At 42.8% G+C, this 21,206-nt stretch overlaps 2 protein-coding genes across 2 annotated transcripts in view; both read right to left on the bottom strand.

Annotated features, from left to right (window-relative positions):
• The window catches only part of LOC311230577 (actin-related protein 2/3 complex subunit 4-like), a 19,302-nt gene extending 14,945 nt beyond the window's left edge, over positions 1-4,357 (bottom strand). Inside the window, exon 1 of the mRNA XM_084316894.1 lies at positions 4,312-4,357. Within this exon, the coding sequence (XP_084173020.1) occupies positions 4,312-4,314 (3 nt within the window). The 5' untranslated portion in view covers positions 4,315-4,357. The remainder of the gene's footprint in view (positions 1-4,311) is intronic.
• Positions 4,358-10,854: 6,497 nt separating this feature from the next.
• The window catches only part of LOC311230476 (ras-related protein rab7-like), a gene marked incomplete at its 3' end in the record, with an annotated part of 59,344 nt that continues 48,992 nt past the window's right edge, over positions 10,855-21,206 (bottom strand). Inside the window, 3 exon segments of the mRNA XM_084316768.1 lie at positions 10,855-10,887; positions 10,889-10,951; positions 18,624-18,752. Coding sequence (XP_084172894.1) covers positions 10,855-10,887; positions 10,889-10,951; positions 18,624-18,752 — 225 coding nt within the window.

Here is a 21,206-nt window from a genome sequence, read left to right as displayed (position 1 = left end):
GCTGGTCTGGCCAGAAGTGGACAGAAATAGTTCCAACACACCTCCTCCTCCCACTCTAGTTTCACTTCTCCTTGGTCAGCAGCCTTTACTATCAAAAGAGCCACTTTTCCCCCGTCCCACAAAATAAAATGCTCAGGGAGCCGCACAACCTATTACCCTTCAAATGAAGATAACACAGTGTATAACGTTTTATATATCCCCAAGCATACCCCACATTTAGTATAAAACACCTGACAATTGCATACCCAAAGTAATTTGCGATTTATTATACTTTATACTTATAGCACACAGTTTGTTGCATTAATGGAATTATAAAGCAACAAATAGAAGATTTGACTTTTTATTGCTGTTTTTACCCGTTATAACAAAGGAAAACCTCAAACTCTTATGAAGAGGAGAAAAAATACTGGCTGTGTAGACCTATTTTTAAATAAAACACAGAAGAGGAGACAAAACACTGGTGTCTGTAGACCGACTTTGAAATAAAACCCTGAACTATTCAGGTATATTTGAGTCCTTCCCTTATTTGTGGAACATTTATAAAATAAAAAGTAGTCCACTTTGAAAAAAGACTACCATGTGTAGACCTACTTTGAAATAAAACACAGAAAAGGAGAAAAAACACTGGCATCTGTAGACCTACTTTGAAATACAACCCTGAACTATGCAGCTCTATTTGAGTCCTTCCCTTATTTGTGGAAAATCTATAAAATAAAAAGTAAATTTTTCGTTGTTCGCAAATTTCGCACCACATATCAGGCATACAGTAGGCTTGGGCGGTATGACGGTATTACGGTATACCAGGGTATTTAGAAATCCTGACGGTATTGAAAATCAATACCGTCAAAATCACAGATGCGTTTCACACTGAAACAGAGTTTTGACAGTGGTTGGTTGTAGTGCACACACGCGCCAGCACTGGCAGAGGGCGAGACCAGTCCTCACTAGTGGAGCGAGCACACGCAGAGCTGGTTGTCTACACACCCGCTTCAGTGGTGGAAATTAAATGAGACACGCTTACCGTTGCTGGTGCTGCGGGCTAACTGGCTATTCTGAGAGCTAACTGTTGTGTATGTGGATCACAACGGTGTTCACGTTTTACAGTAATGTTGCGACAGTGCTGTGAAAATACCATAAAGCGGTGTGGTAACGAGAGTTGACGTGTGTGTTGTTGTGGACTGGTGGAGCAAGCAAATAAACGGTAAAACGTTACGTCGCAGTCCGGTGCGTTTTTGAATACACAATACTAACGTTACTAGTACTAGGGTGCTGCAGGCTAACTGGCTACCGTTCTGAGAGCTAACGATACTAGTACTAGGATGCTGCAGGCTTCTGGCTACCATTCTGAGAGCTAACGATAGTAGTACTAGGATGCTGCAGGCTTCTGGCTACCTTCTGAGAGCTAACGATAGTAGCACCGTGATTTTGTTGTATGAAAATGAAAGTCATACCGTCATATACCGTATACCGGGGTATTATGTCAGCAAGGTATAACGTATGAAAAAAATGATACCGCCCAAGCCTAGCATACAGGTAAGCCTGCATCGTTAGTCGTGAAAGCAAATTAATCTGTCCACGCTGAATTAAACCCTCTATTTTCCTCAGACTTTCCTTTTTTTGGATTTATCCATGGTTAGCTTACTGGGGGGTCGGAAACTCAAGACCAGCCACTTGTGTGACGTACTGTTTGAGTTGATGAAATATTTTTGTTGACTAAATATTTTTTCATTTCAGTGTATGACATCGATCTCCAAAATAAGAGAACAAAAAAAAATTAAAAACAAAAATTTCAATATTTTTTTTCTTTTTTTTGGGCCAGGGAGCCGCAGTTGATTGGCTAAAGAGCCGCAGGTTGCCGACCCCTGGGATAGATAAACATAAACAACGAGGGTGCGCTGGCACTGAAAACATTTAATGAAATATAACTCAGTTTCTGATGTAGAAACTTTACGTGAGCGACCAATTCGATCCAAGTGGGAGAGTCTGGCGTTGTTCTCTTTGAGAAGCCATAGTGATGATGATGGTGATGATGATGATGATGATGATGATGATGATGATGATGGTGATGATGATGATGATGGTGATGAGTGACCAATGCCACAAGTCTACAGAAAAAGCGTTGTTTTAACCCTTTCACTGGCACACTACGAAAACGGTTAACCCTTTCACTGTGACAATACACAGAAGATTAACCCTTTCACTGCCACACGACAGCCGGTTTAAAACCCTTTCACTGCCACACGACAGCCGGTTTAAAACCCTTTCACTGCCACACGACAGCCGGTTAACCCTTTCACTGCCACACGACAGCCAGTTAACCCTTTCACTGCCACACAACAGAAGGTTAACCCTTTCACTGCCACACGACAGCCGGTGTTAACCCTTTCACTGCCACACGACAGAAGGTTAACCCTTTCACTGCCACACGACAGCCGGTTAACCCTTTCACTGCCACACGACAGAAGGTTAACCCTTTCACTGCCACACGACAGCCGGTGTTAACCCTTTCACTGCCACACGACAGAAGGTTAACCCTTTCACTGCCACACGACAGCCGGTTCACCCTTTCACTGCCACACGACAGAAGGTTAACCCTTTACTATCACACAACCGACGGTAACAACAGGCTATATGTTCGTATCTGCGTTGTGCTGTATATATAATGATGACAATACATTTTAATCTAATCTAATTGAACAAGAAATCAGCCGGTCCATTGATGAATTGAAAATGGGGGACCCTGATGTAAACAAGACGAAAGTCTTTCTCTGGTCTGCATCCCCTTAACAATTTTTTCTTTTTTTTGGGCCAGGGAGCCGCAGTTGATTGGCTAAAGAGCCGCAGGTTGCCGACCCCTGGGATAGATAAACATAAACAACGAGGGTGCGCTGGCACTGAAAACATTTAATGAAATATAACTCAGTTTCTGATGTAGAAACATTACGTGAGCGACCAATTCGATCCAAGTGGGAGAGTCTGGCGTTGTTCTCTTTGAGAAGCCATAGTGATGATGATGGTGATGATGATGATGATGATGATGATGATGATGATGATGATGATGATGATGGTGATGATGATGGTGATGAGTGACCAATGCCACAAGTCTACAGAAAAAGCGTTGTTTTAACCCTTTCACTGGCACACTACGAAAACGGTTAACCCTTTCACTGTGACAATACACAGAAGATTAACCCTTTCACTGCCACACGACAGCCGGTTTAAAACCCTTTCACTGCCACACGACAGCCGGTTTAAAACCCTTTCACTGCCACACGACAGCCGGTTAACCCTTTCACTGCCACACGACAGCCAGTTAACCCTTTCACTGCCACACGACAGAAGGTTAACCCTTTCACTGCCACACGACAGCCGGTGTTAACCCTTTCACTGCCACACGACAGAAGGTTAACCCTTTCACTGCCACACGACAGCCGGTTAACCCTTTCACTGCCACACGACAGAAGGTTAACCCTTTCACTGCCACACGACAGCCGGTGTTAACCCTTTCACTGCCACACGACATAAGGTTAACCCTTTCACTGCCACACGACAGCCGGTTCACCCTTTCACTGCCACACAACAGAAGGTTAACCCTTTACTATCACACAACCGACGGTAACAACAGGCTATATGTTCGTATCTGCGTTGTGCTGTATATATAATGATGACAATACATTTTAATCTAATCTAATTGAACAAGAAATCAGCCGGTCCATTGATGAATTGAAAATGGGGGACCCTGATGTAAACAAGACGAAAGTCTTTCTCTGGTCTGCATCCCCTTAACAATTGTGTGTATTGAGCCGTACTGTATTGTACCCATTCTGCAATCTGTTAAATACAATGTTCAATCAATCAATCAATCAATCAATCTATCCAGCAGCACAGGTGACGTCAGTGACTCGGAGCCAGATGTGCCCAACATCAACACAGCTAACGTTAGTGATGAGATCATGATATTATCTGTGACAAACCAGCCGTTTGCACCTTAACGCTGTCCGAGATGCGAGGTGTCTTCGGGGTCAGGGTTCAGAAGATGCCGGTGTCTTCGGGGTCAGGGTTCAGAAGTGACCACTGACCAGCTAGCTAACAGTTAGCTCCTTTAGCTGTCAGCTAGCTAGCTGCTACTGATGTCACCAACAAGATAGACGTCACAGCGACAACACGAGCTTTAAACACACGCGTTATGTTTACACTTGTGCTCGCAAATTAACTGCGAGCCGTTTCAATGTGTGTGGCGTCGTGCTGTTTGTTAGTATAATAATAATAATAATAATAATAATAATATATAAATGAGAAGCATCTTCTTACCATTTCACTGTGGGTGGAGCCGGAAGTCCCTCTGTGACGTCACACACACCGGAACTGACGCAGCCAGGTGGCGACAATAATTGATGATGGTGGCTAAACATTTTTTTTTAGAAGACATAACCCTGTAACGTTACTACATTTTCCATGTAGATTAATATTCACAAGTACATAGTTGTGAATATTAATTCATCATTTTATTAATTAATTATGTTATGTCTTTTCTAGATTTTTTTTTATATGTATGTAGGTCACAACTCTATGATGATGATGTTGCCTATACTCAATTTATACTTACCCCTTGCTTTCACTGTCCTGTCACAACTACCTACCTCATACTAGTCTACCCATATAAGTCTGTATGATAGCATGTAAAATAGTGCTCTATATACCGTTATTATACATTTTTATTTACTGCATATTATATCCATATCTGTCTGAATATACCCAGATATAATCCTTCTATATACCTACTTATACACCTGCATATAACCCATATAACTCTGTATAATAGCATACAATAATGCTTACATATATATCCACATCCGTCTGTACATACCTCCATTTTTACATATCTGTAGATACTATATCTGTACATATCCCTTACCTACTCTTACTAGTTACGCTGCTGGCCAGTATGACTAACCATAGTGTTTGTATACCTGTATCACTGTACATATTAATACTACAACTCTGTACCTACATCTGATTAGCACCATTACTCAGTAGTACTGATTTATAAAGTTTATACCCAGTTTAAATCACCTGTACATTGTATATTACTATTGCACTTTACTGTTACATTGGCACTCTGGTTGGATGACAAACTTGTTTTCATTGTACTCTACTTGTGCTGCATGAAGACAATACATTTGAATCTAATCTATGATGATGATAGACAGCTGTAAAAAATAATGGACTGGTCGTTTTTGTGAACTGGCATAAAAGTAACTGAAAATGCAGCTATCCGCACTCTCACCTCTAGCCACAGGAGGGCGCTGATCAGCTATCTGCACTCTCACCTATAGCCACAGGAGGGCACTGATCAGCTATCTGTGCTCTCACCTATAGCCACAGGAGGGCGCTGATCAGCTATCTGCACACTCACCTATAGCCACAAGAGGGCGCTGATCAGCTATCTGCACTCTCACCTATAGCCACAGGAGGGCGCTGATCAGCTATCTGCACTCTCACCTATAGCCACAGGAGGGCGCTGATCAACTATCTGCATTCTCACCTATAGCCACAGGAGGGCGCTGATCAGCTATCTGCGCTCTCACCTATAGCCACAGGAGGGCGCTGATCAGCACTCTCACCTCTAGCCACAGGAGGGCGCTGATTTGTTTTTCTTTGAACCGTCAAGCACTGGACAAAATAACAATCAGAAATCATCTCCATCTCCCACACAGTGAGAGTATTCTGAAGGCGGGGTCACTAGGGGTGGGACGATACATCGATCCAGATCGATGTAATTATCAACAATCGAATCGGATCGATGTAATAAGATCGATTCATATCGATACTCTTATTTTGAAGATCCTGTGGCGAGTCTCATATCCGCCCAAGAACAACAGCAGTAGCTCCGTGTGTGTAGATGTTACAGCATAGCATTCTCCCTTTCTGTGTGTGTGTGTGTGCGCGCGTCTTTGGAAAGACCAGATGAGGTCAGAGGAGTTTGATGTTTAAATGTTATTTAAACATAAACAATATAATACATAATAAATGTAGGCCTGTACATGATCATGCAACATCAACAAATTGTTGTAGGAACGGTTTGGGAGAGGGAGGTTGTGAGTTTTGAGTTCCAAAAAATGTAGCTTAAAGTTTAAAGCTCAATATATAAAAACGTGGCACTTTACAGTGAACAGGAGGTCTATTTGTATTAAAAACAATAGATTGATTTTCCTTTAAATGTCTGGAAGAGCTCAAAAATACAAATGTCAAATGATATTTTCATTACCTTTTTTTTGTTGATCTAAATGTTACTGATTGTGTTAAATGGGCATATGATATCATCTCATATCGATTGCAGGCACCTGAATCTAATCGTATCGTATTGTATCGTGAGAGACTTTGTGATATCGGCAAATATCGTATCGTTGTCCAAAGAATCGATATCGTATCGTATCATGATGAAACTGGTGATTCCCACCCCTAGGGGTCACAGATTCTAGGTAATCATGATAGTAAAATATGAACTATGACAACTTTATTTAAAACCTGTTCCACCCCACGGGGTCGGTACTGACCCAAAAATGACATCTGGTCATAAATCAATATTTTTCAGAGTGTTGCATTTAAGTTGCGATTTTTTAATCAAACGTTTTCAAGTATTAACATCACTAACATGTCACAAAAGCATGTAGAATGTATATTATCACCTATACGTTAGTTTAGCAATAGGTTAAAAGTGCCATTAGATAGTTTAAAGTTTTCGATTTTTTTTAAGTCTATGCAAGACGGAAACGTAAATGGAAATTTTGAACCATGGGAATTGTAGTCTTTTTGCAGCCATTATGTAGAGCGGATGCATAGCTGTCGACCAGCGTTGGAATTTTTCCGAACTACACTTCCTGTCAGATACTGTGGGGTTTCAAAGTTCAGCGTTCTGAATGAATCATATCAATAACTGTTATGATTCGCGATAATAAGCCACAAATAGTAAAGTTTTTGAAAAATATTGAAACGCAGTTAGTTTCTCCTCCATATTGTTAGCATGTAGCAACAATTAGATCTGAAATTAGTTTCAAAACAGTTGCACTGTGGGGAAAATTAAAAAGTACAGTAGATTACAGTAGATTTCATTATCTGTTCTTATGCACGCCTGGTGATACTAAATCCAAATTGAACTCTGGCATTTGAAAGATAATATATGTATATATATATATAAATGTGCGAATTGGCTATAATAAGGTAATGTATAAGCATCATATTCTATAGTAATATTTCAAATGTATTGGTCCGGATGAGAGAATTCAGTACTGTATCTACAGAACCTTCGGTTGAATCATCTTCCCTTTATTAATTTCCTTAGATTTTTTGTACACGTGATCTCAAGAAGGTACTGAACGAGATCAGTGGCAGTTTTTGGTCATTATTATCATGGTGTTCTTCACTGTCAAAGATGCAAAGAAAAATCATAATTCATATTCTTCTTTGTTTCACCACAATTTAAGCAAGCCTAGTAATAGACACAATATTTCGGACACTGTGAATACATTCCCTGAGGTGCATAGATGTACCTAGATACCAAGAACATGCAAATAGCCCTTGTAGAAGTGGACCAATATTCCATTTACCTAGGTATATATTTTAGGCGGATTTTCACCACGTGTGGAACAGGTTAAGTGAATTTAAATGACCTTTGATCCCCTAAAATGCAGCATGGTATAAAACGGGCTACAATTCCTTCACAGTTCACCCAATATGGATGAATCCTCTCAAATGAAAGATGAAACTGTCACTTTCACCTCGTCATTCCATTTCAAATCTGATGGAATACAGAACCAAAAACAACACATGTTTCACTGTAATAGAGACTGAACGGACTGCACTGTAGTTCTATCTAGAATAATAAGCTAAATTATAATACATTTATAATAATACGATAATTAATAATAATACATTTAGAATAAGCTAATTTATAATAATACATTTATAAACACCTGAGCGTTGCCGGTGACAACAACACGATGCAACACTGGGGATATATATTCAAGACCTTTATTAGTTGACATCCCAATTCTTTTGACAACATCATTGGCATCGCTGTGATTCATTCTAGAAGGAAAACGAGTAATACCAGGGCAAATAATCTCACAGCTGCTTCTGACAGAAAGACGGGACGACCATATTTATCTGTTCAGCCTTGTGTCTCTCTGTAGCGACCAACACAATCTGGTGTCTCTGTAGCGACCAACACAATCTGGTGTCTCTGTCTGTACCGACCAACACAATCTGGTGTCTCTCTCTGTACCGACCAACACAATCTGGTGTCTCTCTCTGTACCGACCAACACAATCTGGTGTCTCTCTCTGTACCGACCAACACAATCTGGTGTCTCTCTCTGTACCGACCAACACAATCTGATGTCTCTCTCTGTACCGACCAACACAATCTGGTGTCTCTCTGTACCAACCAACACAATCTGATGTATCTGTACCGACCAACACAATCTGGTGTCTCTCTGTACCAACCAACACAATCTGATGTATCTGTACCGACCAACACAATCTGGTGTCTCTCTGTACCGACCAACACAATCTGGTGTCCCTAGAGAGAGAGAGAGAGAGAGAGAGAGAGAGAGAGAGAGAGATGAGAGAGAGAGAGAGAGAGAGAGAGCAATAACAGACACAGGACTAGGGCGTCCCCTCATAATCAATTAGTTGGTTGGTTCCGTCTTAAGACGACCAAGACTTCGTTAATCGATTAGTTGATTTGTTTGGGGGGGGGGGGGGGGGGGGGGGGGGGGATAATAGGCACATCTCTGGGAAGCACAAGATTTATTAAGGTCCTTCTGCATCGATTGCGTGTGGAAAACACAATTTCTGATTTCAAATAGATTAAATCAACCAATTAACACAATTTCACAGATTTTATCAAATAAATCAACTAATTATGATTCGTCGACTAAAACACGTGACTTATCGATCGGCTGTTTGGTTTTCCTCAACCGGGGACGCCAACAGAGGGCCGGTGGTTTGAGAAGCGTTTGTGACATAATTGTGATTTCACAGCATTGGATAAAAGAATAAACGGCCTGACAATAAGGACACAACACGGGGACAACGATATAGTTGTAGTAGTTATGAGAGTAATATGACACAGAAAAAGCTAGCGGTATTATTAACATCTCAGGGGGGGGAATCGATCCATGATTTACACCGTTGTGGTCGTCAGCTCTTTTCCTTTTTGGTCGACGGAGGGTTTTCTTCTGCAGCGTAAGGTTCATATGAACCCTGTCGACCCGACCTCAGACACGGGTAACACGAGCAGCGACCTGCGGGGAGGTGTGGTCCCTGGGGACCGGAGAGGAGAGGAGGGGAGGAGAGGAGGAGAGGAGAGAGAGGAGAGGAGAGGAGAGAGAGGAGAGGAGAGGGGAGGAGAGGAGGAGAGGAGAGAGAGGAGAGGGAGGAGAGGAGGGGAGGAGAGGAGGAGAGGAGAGAGAGGAGAGGAGAGGAGAGGAGAGGAGAGGAGAGGAGAGAGGAGAGGAGGAGAGAGAGGAGAGGAGAGGAGGGGAGGAGAGGAGAGGGGAGAAGAGGAGGAGCAGAGGAAGAGAAGAGGAGGGGAGAGGAGGAGAGGAGAGGAGGAGAGGAGGAGAGGAGAGGAGAGAAGAGAGGAGGAGAGGAGAGGAGAGGAGAGGAGAGGAGGAGAGGACAGGAGGAGAGGAGGAGAGAGAGGAGAGGAGGAGAGAGAGGAGGAGAGGAGAGGAGAGGAGAGGAGAGGAGGAAAGAGAGGAGAGGAGAGGGGAGGAGAGAGAGGAGGAGGAGAGGAGAAGATGAGAGGAGGGGAGAGGAGAGGAGAGGAGAGGAGGAGAGGAGGAGAGGAGAGAGAGGAGGAGAGGTGAGGTGAGGAGAGGAGAGGAGGAGAGGAGATAGGAGAGAGAGGAGGAGAGGAGAGAGGAGAGAGAGGAGGAGAGGAGAGAAGGAGAGGAGAGGAGGCGGGTCCTCGGGGAGAGGAGAGGAGAGGAGAGGAGGAGAGGAGGAGGGAGAGGATGAGGAGAGGAGAGGAGAGGAGGAGGGAGAGGAGAGGAGAGGAGAGGAGGAGGGAGAGGAGAGGAGAGGAGAGGAGGAGGGAGAGGAGAGGAGGAGAGGAGAGGAGAGGAGAGGAGAGGAGAGGAGGAGAGGAGAGGAGAGGAGAGGAGAGGAGAGGAGAGGAGAGGAGAGGAGAGGAGAGGAGAGGAGGAGGGTCCTCGGGGAGAGGAGAGGAGAGGAGGAGAGGAGAGGAGAGGAGGAGAGAGGAGAGGAGAGGAGAGGAGAGGAGAGGAGAGGAGAGAGAGGAGAGAGGAGGTTCTGAGGTGCACAGCGGTGGACGTCATCATCCCTCTGTGGTTAGTGACGTTTAAAGGCAACAAGAGAAACAACAAAAGTGCCAAATAAACAAACATAAGCTTTAGATCGGCATAAAAAAATAAAAAATAAAAATAACGATATCTCTGCTCGATTAGTTCTAGTTTGACAAGCAACAGAGGCGACAACAAAGCAACACGTCACTCCGAGGTGCGGAGGGAGGAGAGGACGCCGACACCGCCTCACATCACACAGGGGTCCCGGTCGTACCCTCAGGACACGGGTCCAACTCGCCCCCTCGATGTGAGAGAGAGAGGGGGGGGGGGGGGGGGCAGAATATCAAGTCAGGGGGACTGAGGTCATTCTTCTCTCTCGCATGGTCTCGGGGGGGGAGGGTGCTGTTATAGTGTGTGGGCAGCGAGGAAGACCAGCATGAAGTCCCCCGCAGGGGGGGGGGGGGGGGGGGGGGGGACACGCCACGCGGCCGAGGGGGGCTCCAGAAAGAGCCAGGGAGAGAAGATGCGAGTGCAGGTCCTCCTCAGCAGCAGGTCCTCTCTGCAGAGGGCCGCGCCCCGGTCGCCGCGGTCCAGCTTGATGGGCTCCGGGAACTCATTGTACAGCTCCACCTCCGTCTCCTGGGGGGGGGGGGGGGGGGGGAGGAGAGAGAGGAGGGGGGGGGGGGGGGGGGGGGGGGGGGGGGGGGGGAGAGGAGGGGGGGGGGAGAGAGAGGGAGAGATGGGGATCATCACAAGTACGAGTCTACACCCAGACCACCCTGTATAGCAGGAACAATAGGGAGGTGTGGTCTCACGTCACTGGTTGTTCCACCCGTACAGGGATTTATCGTTGGGAAAATGGATTATTGGCTATTGTAACAATTCTGCCTCATGGAATTTGAAAAACGTTCCACTTTTGCACAAGATGAGTTCCCTTCGATCACTAACATTATTGTTTAAGCATTTTTGATTGAAATAAAATTCGGCGATTTTTTTTTAATGATTAATTGCGAATATTTTCACGTTGAGCTATAGATTGTGGATGAAAGGTACACCATGCCAACGTTAATGCTTTATTTGTTTTAAACGAGACGATTTAGAAATGGGCAATGGGGGAAATGCATTGGGTTGGACAGAGGGTGGAACACGAAAAACGGCAATGACGTAACCACTACACCTCCCTATAGACCAGGAAGTAACCACTACACCTCCCTATAGACCAGGATGTAACCACTACACCTCCCTATAGACCAGGAAGTAACCACTACACCTCCCTATAGACCAGGAAGTAACCACTACACCTCCCTATAGACCAGGAAGTAACCACTACACCTCCCTATAGACCAGGATGTAACCACTACACCTCCCTATAGACCAGGAAGTAACCACTACACCTCCCTATAGACCAGGAAGTAACCACTACACCTCCCTATAGACCAGTATGTAACCACTACACCTCCCTATAGACCAGGAAGTAACCACTACACCTCCCTATAGACCAGGAAGTAACCACTACACCTCCCTATAGACCAGGAAGTAACCACTACACCTCCCTATAGACCAGGAAGTAACCACTACACCTCCCTATAGACCAGGAAGTAACCGCTACACCTCCCTATAGACCAGGAAGTAACCGCTACACCTCCCTATAGACCAGGAAGTAACCACTACACCTCCCTATAGACCAGGAAGTAACCACTACACCTCCCTATAGACCAGGAAGTAACCACTACACCTCCCTATAGACCAGGAAGTAACCACTACACCTCCCTATAGACCAGGAAGTAACCACTACACCTCCCTATAGACCAGGAAGTAACCACCACACCTCCCTATAGTGCTGTGTATACCGTATATATACATTCTAGGGGTGGAACGGTTCACAAAATTCACGGTTCGGTTCGTATCACGGTTTTGGTCTGTCTCGGTTTTCGGTTCGGTTCGATATACATAGTTCTTTATTTTTATTTTTTTAAATGTAACACTTCAAAAATACCATACTGTACATCAGCATAAGATATATAGCCGGCCCCGTTTAGACGGAAACGCTAGCAGGTGAATCCGCAAAAATATTTTTTCGGATGTGCCTTTCGTTTATACGGAAACGGCGTTTTTACGGGGTGAAACCGCAAAAAAGTGAGACTACCTTCCAGGGTGGAATTCCTAGAAACGCTAAACCTTTGCGCTCTCATCTAAACTGTCAAACCGCATAAAACGATGACGAAAGGTTTGTCACGGCTCTGGTCGCGTGTACTGCTTACATCACAGGCATGCGCCAGCGCCGTCAGTAGCCTAGAAGCGTAAACAAAGCATGTCTGATTCTATCCATGGCGATCACCTGAAGGCTACATTGGCAGTACTTTTAACCCTTTCACTGCCACACGACAGAAGGTTAACCCTTTACTATCACACAACCGGCTGTCGTGTGGCAGTGAAAGGGTTAAATACACAAGAATCTGTCCCGCGGCGTGACTGGACCCAATGTCTGTGAGTGACTCTGCTTTGGTCCAATCACATTCCCCATCCACAGTCTGCGAATCAGAGGCAGAGTAGGGCGGGTCTTCACAGCACGTCATGTGACATATGCGCCAATCGTGTGACAGCGGGGCTCCGTCGTTACAGCCTCGTCTGCACGGAGAATTCCACCCCAAAACGCTGGTCTAAACGCAAAATTAAAAGTGAAACCGCAAGACGACTTTTGCGGTTTCTGTTCAGACTTCCATCCCAAAACGCTCGTCTAAACGTAGCCTAAAAATAATCCAACTTTTCAGTTATTCTCAAGGACGTAGTCATGCAAAAACTGAAAGAATGAGGCAGTTTGACATCAGGCACATTGTTTTGACAGTGACTGTTAGAGCTAGGAGAGATTTTGGTACAGCAAGAGGGGCATTGCTGATTTAAACATGCTTCTCATTTATTTGGTAAAAAAAGGTTTACAGCGGTTTGCCTTAAATAATGTTTGGCACACAAAGACCGAACTGACTGAAAAATATAGGCAACATTTGTCAAAGTATTAACTTAGTGCAAACAAACAAAATAATTCTATTTTTGTGGCCACATTATAGACAAAGGCCATCAACATAAAGTATTGATTGATTGATTGAAAATGTTATTAACAGATTGCAGAATGGGTACAATACAGTACAGCTCAATACACACAATTGTTAAGGGGATGCACAGAGTATGCATATGCTCAACCAGCACTAGACTTTGTTATCAAAAAGGAAAAGTCACTGTGTTATTTAAAATAAATAAATCATGTGTTAAAGGGCGTATTACTTGTAATTCCTCAAATCTTGTGTAGCTGCTGAAATGTCCGTGCAATTTTTCTTATGTGGGTAAAACAACTAGAGCTTTTAAATCTAGAATCAGTGAAGACAAATGTTCAGTCAGAAATCTAGATGTCAAGTCATCTGTAGCTCGACATTTTTCTAAATGCAAACATGCCGTCAACGATCTGAAATATATGGGACTCGAGCTCAACACGCCCTCTAGAGGGGGAGACAGGCATAAGCTGCTATTTCAACGTGAATGTTATTATATCCATTTGTTCAATTGCATTGAACCAAGGGGAATGAATGAAGAGAACGTGTTAACCTGTTTCCTATAATAAGTGACTTTTACCATCATTATTATGATTACATTATTATTATTATTATTATTATTATTATTATTATTATTATTATCATTGTTTTTACGAATGAGGAAATGTTTTCCTTCTGTTTTTTCTTCTGTTTTTGCTGCTCTTATCTTAAGATAATTTTTGGTTTGCAAATATTGCAATGGGCTCATTTATTTAGCCCTATTAGCTATGGTGAAGATGTATTTTGTTTCTGGTAATTTTTGTAATTTTGGAATTGACTTCACATTATAATGTCCTTCCTAGGGTAAAAGTTGACCAGTAATCCCAGGCACACCTGTTTTGATGTCACTTCCTGCCCACCTTGTACATAGCCACCATCTTTTCAAACTAACATTGCTAGCCATTAACACTGAAGAAGGAACACCTGTTCTGAAACATGTCTGTTGTATCCGGCTGCGATTAAAATTGTCGAAACCTGAGAGTGCTGGTCCGGCTTCCTGCTTTTTTCTACTTATATCTTCGGGATTGCAGCACCCAGTGTCAACTATTGTGAGCGCGGTCTAACTTGACTTTCATCCTCCTGCAATAACCTGCAGTCTTTATGAGCTCCAGTGATGTCATCGGGGACGTTGAATCCTTGTGTTGCGTTAATTACAGCTCCACGGAATTATGTAAATGAATAGCAAACGGCAACACCATGTCTCATAGGGACCGCTGGCGTATAACTGAGACATGGCGTCTCCGTTTCTTCATCTACATCGTTTCACAGAGCGGTGCGTCTGGCCAGAGCTTGTGTGGAACACGCAATAATTCAAATTGGCGCACAAGTGCAGCCGCCAGTTCAGTGTCGCTGTGTTTTCTTGCTAGTATGGGCTTGAAATTGGTATTAAATGTTGCTCTAAGTGGTATTAAAAAGGTCTTAACCTCTTAAGCCATATTTTCAGAAAATTCGCCTAGAAATACATACCCAAGTAAATGGAAGATTGCTCCACTTCTACAAGGTCCATTTGCATGTTCTCGGTATCTAGGGACATCTATGGATCTCAGGGAATGTATTCACAGTGTCGGACATATTGTGTCCGTTACTATGCTTTAGTAAATTGTAATGAACCAAATAAATAATATAAATTATTATAATATTGTTAATAATATATAATGTTGTTTCCCATCTTTGACGGTGAATAGCACCATGCTAACATTGACCAGACGTGATAAAATTAATGAATAAAGAGCAAATGAATAAAGGACAGATGATTTACAGGGGAGGGGGTCTTGTAGATATAGTACAGAATTTTGCCATCCGGACACATGCAATTTGAAATATGAATATAGAATATCAGGCCTATAAATTACCTTATTATGGCCAAGTCATACATCGGGCCAAATCTCAGCTTTCCAATGGCAGAGTTAAGTCTGGATTTAGTACCACCAGGCACCCGTTACAAGGCAGCAAAGACTGTGAATGAAATCTACTGTAAGTACAGTTACTTTTGTATAATGTCCAAAGCTCTGTAATTTGTCACCAGATTGCGAAGCATTTTTTTTCTAGATGTTCACAGAAAGGGAAATAAATATATTGTATTTTATGGCAATAACGTTCGGGTTTGTTCGACCCATTCAAAAATATTTTCACGTCAGCCGGCTCCAGCTTGGACAGTGGCTGGTGTGAGCTGGGTAGTGTAGTTTTATGAAATCGCAACGTCCATCGAAAGCCCTGGGTCTCAAGATTCAAGAGGTTGTCTCTTCTTTCTTAAGACTACAATGATTTCATGACGGCGTCATTTCCTCGCGTCTAAATCATCCGGTTTCAGATGCAATGCGCTGAGATTTTTATAAACTCATACTTCGCTAATAACACTTAAAATCATTGGTAAACAAACGTAGTGCTGAAAATATACAATTTGACAGTTGTTTTGATAGGGCTAGGGTATTTACTAGGGGTGGGGGGGGAAATCGATATGTAGTAGTATCGCGATACTTTGCATGGCGATACTGTATCGATACAGGGATGCCAAGTATCGATATTTAATTATTCATACATTTTTTATTTATTTTTTTAAATGTTTTGTATAAGGAAGTTGCATTGTTCATTTCAATACCTGTAATAGTACAGTAGTTCACACACACACATGTGCATTCAGTTAAGTTGGAATATGACTGTAATACAAACAGTTCAGTTTGTCAGGTACATGCAACACAGATTACAGTGTTTATATCTGTCTGCTTGAGAAAATACCATGTTCTGCAATAAAAATGATTGAAGTGAGATGAACAGACTGAACTTTATTTTATTAGATAAAACATGTTGACAGTTTTACTTTGCAGTTAAAAAAAACAACAACAAAAAATCGATAATAAAAAAATAAAAATAAATATCGCAATATTCGCGATATATCGAGTATCGCGATACTATCGTATCGCGGCTCAAGTATCGCGATAGTATCGTATCACAAGATCTCTGGCGATTCCCATCCCTAGTATTTACTCTTGGCTACATTTAAAAAATAAACATTAATTAATACAGACTGTATTCCATCACAGGTTCCCTGATGTTCTATGCATAGACATAAAGGCTAGATGACTCACCCGCACTGCCGGCCAATGGAGACCGATGTTGCCACATGGCGGCCATCTTGCCACAGGCAGCACGCCTACTCATAACATGAATGTCTATGGTGCATCACGTACTATTGAAATAACCATAGCTTGCTCGATTTTCAACCGATTTTCAAACGGTTTGGTTTGTTATAAACGGCAGAGATGTAGTTATCATACTGCATACTTATAATAATGGACTTTCATATGAAAATCATTTCAACATGTCCAAGCATCCTGTATCATAGCCACGTTAATAACATTTGTAATAAACCAAACCGTTTGAAAAAATCGGTTGAAAATTTAGCAAGCTATGGTTATATCAATAGTACATGCACCATGTACATGTCCCTCAGAGCCCTCAGGTCGTCTGTCGCAGGTTGTACCCGTTACGCTGTAGGGTGCCCAAATCTGGTTGAAAATCTAGCTTATAATTAGCAACACCTCTTTTTATTATTTACTTTATATACTTTTTTTTGGTCATCATTTTATTTCTTTAAATCGTTTTATCCGTTCACATTTTTATTTGTATTATTCCATTTTATTTGTGCTGAAATGTGAAAGTACTTTGAGCCGCATTCCTTGTATGAAAAGTGCTATAATAAAAGTGTATTATTATTATTATTATTATTATTATTATTATTATTATTATTATTATTATTATTATTATTATTATTATTATTATTGTTGTGAAGGGCCAGATTAAACTGAATATATATATGTATCGTTTGATATACTTTGTATATTATTTATATATATACACGGAATATCCCTTTACCTGCGTACAGACCAGAGTAATATTCGCTCTCCTATTGGACAGCGCCCCCAGGCGCCAACGCGCAAGCCCCCAACGGCAAGTTCAAAGACAACTGCAGGCATGTCAGAACATGCCCAGAGTCAGCGTAGTAATACGAGACAAGGACTGAGGTTGGGACTAGATATTCACTTAAGTATAAATACGGCGCAGGTGTAAACAGCAGTAGTTCATTCAGTACCTTACCTAAACCTTACCCACCTTCACCACGAGTCAACGTGCAGTGAAGTGAGCAACCTTGCGTCTAAATAGAGCATTGAGAACCGCGTGCGAATAGAATGTTAAAGTGTCAGAGTTTAATGAAGTAACGTTGAGTTCGACTTAATCTAATGTGAAGTCAATAGTCGATCATTTATTGTATATCGTGCGGCCACAGTTCTTCCGTGTGTAGCATTACCCATCGGTTCGTCGTGTCTTTAGCTAGTGTACTTAACCAGGCTGTGTGGCCTAAATACGTCGCCCACACCCGAGGAGTCCTAGGCGAGAACCGTTGGACATGTACACAGGAGAATCGGCGCCGGCGATTGCAGAACCATTCCTGGTTGGATTATATTGATTTGGGACGTGACTACCGGAGAAGAGCACCGTTGATTTCCACTATCGTTTGGGATTTAACCTCGTGAGGATTACCACTCGGGCCTGCCTCGGGGACGGGGCTGGCTAGCTGTCGTCAATGCTGTCGAGCATCTTGGATTACAACTATTGCTTTTGTCTGCTGATCAAGGGAGTACAAGCACCGACTCCTGTACCTGGAGTCTCTTTATTCCTCGTTGACTCAGACGGAGTACCCGAACATTCCTCTACCCTCCAGGCCTTACACCCCGGAGGGAACCCATTGTCTCCAGTTGGTACCGGTGTTGCCCTATATAATTGCTACTATACAACAGGTGGCGTCAGCTTAGGCCCATCATAGGATTCCTGCTATTCTTAGTGACTTATGCTCTTGACTGACTTTACGTATATTCTTCGCCATACAAGCGCGACCCTAATTCTCATTCTGTAACCTGACGTTGCCTAATAATAATAGTATTTCTGTGTCAATGCCGTGTTCTTGTGGGTGTTCACCATCTATATTTGATGTACTGTCTGGCCAGTAATTAAAGTACATAACTAGCAGTGGTTTAATCTATCACAATCTTTAATACAGTCAGGGTTTTGTAACCCCTCAGTTACAATTATTATTATTATTATGATTATGATTATGATTATTATTATTATTATTATTATTATTATTATTATTATTATTATTATTATTATTATTATTATTATTATTATTATTATTATTATTATTCATGTGGCGACTAGCCCCAGTGACCCACCTGCTTCAGGGCGTTGCGTGCGATCGTCTGGAAGGCCTGCTCCACGTTGATGGCCTCTTTGGCGCTGGTCTCGAAGTAGGGTATGTTGTTCTTGCTCTGACACCAGGCCTGGGCCCGCTTGGTGGTCACCTGCCGAGGGAGGAGTCACAGGTCACCTGACGAGGGAGGAGTCACAGGCAGCGCCTCAGCAGGAAGTAACGCTCAATGACAACAAACATACTCAGGGGGACATTTAGGAACCTCGTGATCCACTTCCAGGGGCTTTTAGTGAAATTCTGGGGCAATAAATCTTCCTCACTTCCGATCCAAAAAGATATATCCTATATACGTTTTCGTAAGTTAAACTTACCATTTCATGGCGAGATGAATATGTCGTTTGGATATTGTCGTGTGGCAGATGACTGGTTTACTGAATTAAAATGAGAATAATTTTCTGGGAATAGTTTGGGGGCATTTGTTTTTGCCCCTGTTCCAGAAAATATGGCAGAACTATTTGATTCGTGAGGCCCTTGTACATTTCCTACACTGGCCACGAGTAGAGATGTTTGAGACGTGACCTGCTGTACCGACCCGGTTAACCCTTTCACTACCGACCGGGAGCCCAACACCCTACAGACTGTTAACCCTTTCACTACCACACTACCGACCCGGAGCCAAAACACACTACAGAAGGTTAACCCTTTCACTACCGACACGGAGCCCAACACACTACAGAAGGTTAACCCTTTCACTACCACACTACCGACACGGAGCCCAACACACTACAGAAGGTTAACCCTTTCACTACCACACTACCACACTACCGACCCTGAGCCAAACAAACTCAGCCATAGCTGCTTTTTCTGTCCATCCATGGAGAAACATGCTGGTTAGAATGGAAGAAATTTACTTCTAGTAAAGGTCTCTAAAATGAATTAACACAAAGAGCTAGGCAGGTGGAGTGTTAAAAGGAATCATAAAATACACACAATAATATACACCCCGGACCGGAGAATTAAAGGTGCTATATTTAACAATTTTATCTAGTAATCCTTTATTTATTAATAATACATCCACAGAGCTTTTAGAAAGGTGCAGAATAAAATAGCCATCGCCCAAAATAATTCTTGATGGATGAATTTGTCATTTAAAAAATGTTGACGGTCCAAAATGAATCCCCTCCCTACTTCCCATTTCCCCACGTGGAATGCACCCGATTGGATAAATGACATGCTGGTGCTCTAGTGCGACATCTAGTGGCTGAATGTTACCTATAGCACCTTTAAATCCAAATTTCAGATCCAAATTGCATTGTGCCAATATTGTTTCCTAATTGTACTTGTGTGCCCCCAGCACCCCACCTGCCTGGAGTGTGCAGAGAGAAAGGTTAAAAGGTCATCATCTTTAAGCACCTACTTCATTCTACATACCAACTCCTACAAATATCTACACGGAACCGTTTCCTTTCTAGGAAGATGGACAGAAAAAGCAGCATGGGTTCATCTCACCCTGAGGGAGTAGAAGGTTAAAAAGAAAAAGCAACAGCTAGCCATCTCCTCAGGAGATTTCTAAACTAAATTATTTTGAGATATCAACTGCTCATAAAAAAAAAAGCAGAAAAAAACAATACAGAAATGTCAGAAAAATTACAAAATATATTACCACATGGCCAAGTATCGTTGTGGTCACATAGGAGACCTAGCTAGCAAATACAGCGTGACGCTCAAAGTGGACCCCTCTCAAACCCCGCCCTCTTTTCTCGACCCTCCAATCACAACTGTCGATTGCCTCTGGGGCAACTTCTTGCGATTGGAGGATCAAGAAAAGAGGGCGGGGCTGGAGATAAGCAATGCTATGCTGACGTAACACACATGTGGCGCTGTTTTATACCACGAGTTAGTGAAGGTATCGATTGTCGTCTACAAGAATCACCACAATACTGGTAATCAAACCAGAGAGAACAACGTAAAGAGTTAGAAGGGGAACAGATGGTGGTTTAGGGGAAGTCTGCTGCCGCGCCCCATCATGTGGACTCAGTTAGCTGGGAGCTACTGCGGAGAAGGACGAGGTGCTCGCACACTCACCAACAGCTTGGTGACAAACCACTGCATGGTCCAGGAATCAAAGAGACAGGGGCACAAGTGACCAACAGTCAGTTAACTAGAGATTAGAGACACGAGTCACGTAGCAGTCAGTCAGTTAACACTTTCAGTGCCACCAGGGGGCGCACGACTTAGTGCTTGAATGCCACCATCGGCGCCAATGTTAACGTTAATATCGCCTAATCTTTGTTTTAAATTATGGCTATGTGTCTAATCTGCCCGTCGCTTATCAAAGAATCATTTTCCAGTCAGTGTTGTCAAGGCAGATTGGTTTTTTATCGCTTCATTTCCGTTTGAGAGCATTTTGAAAAGCACCCGTTTTGAGGTGAAAAACAGCCCATTCTGTGATAATCGCCTTTTACTGGAATATTCCAGAACGTTGATATTTGTCGGCCTATTTATGAATCGTTTTCAAATAAACGCTAGATGATAAATAGTATACGTGCACGCACGCACGTTCGAGGCGCTCGCTGATAATAGCTGCTTTCATTTCCCCGTCGAT

Source organism: Notolepis coatsorum (genome assembly GCF_963971535.1).
Source record: "Notolepis coatsorum genome assembly, chromosome: 6".
Taxonomy (NCBI): domain Eukaryota; kingdom Metazoa; phylum Chordata; class Actinopteri; order Aulopiformes; family Paralepididae; genus Notolepis; species Notolepis coatsorum.
This window is presented reverse-complemented; position numbering and strand designations above follow the sequence as displayed.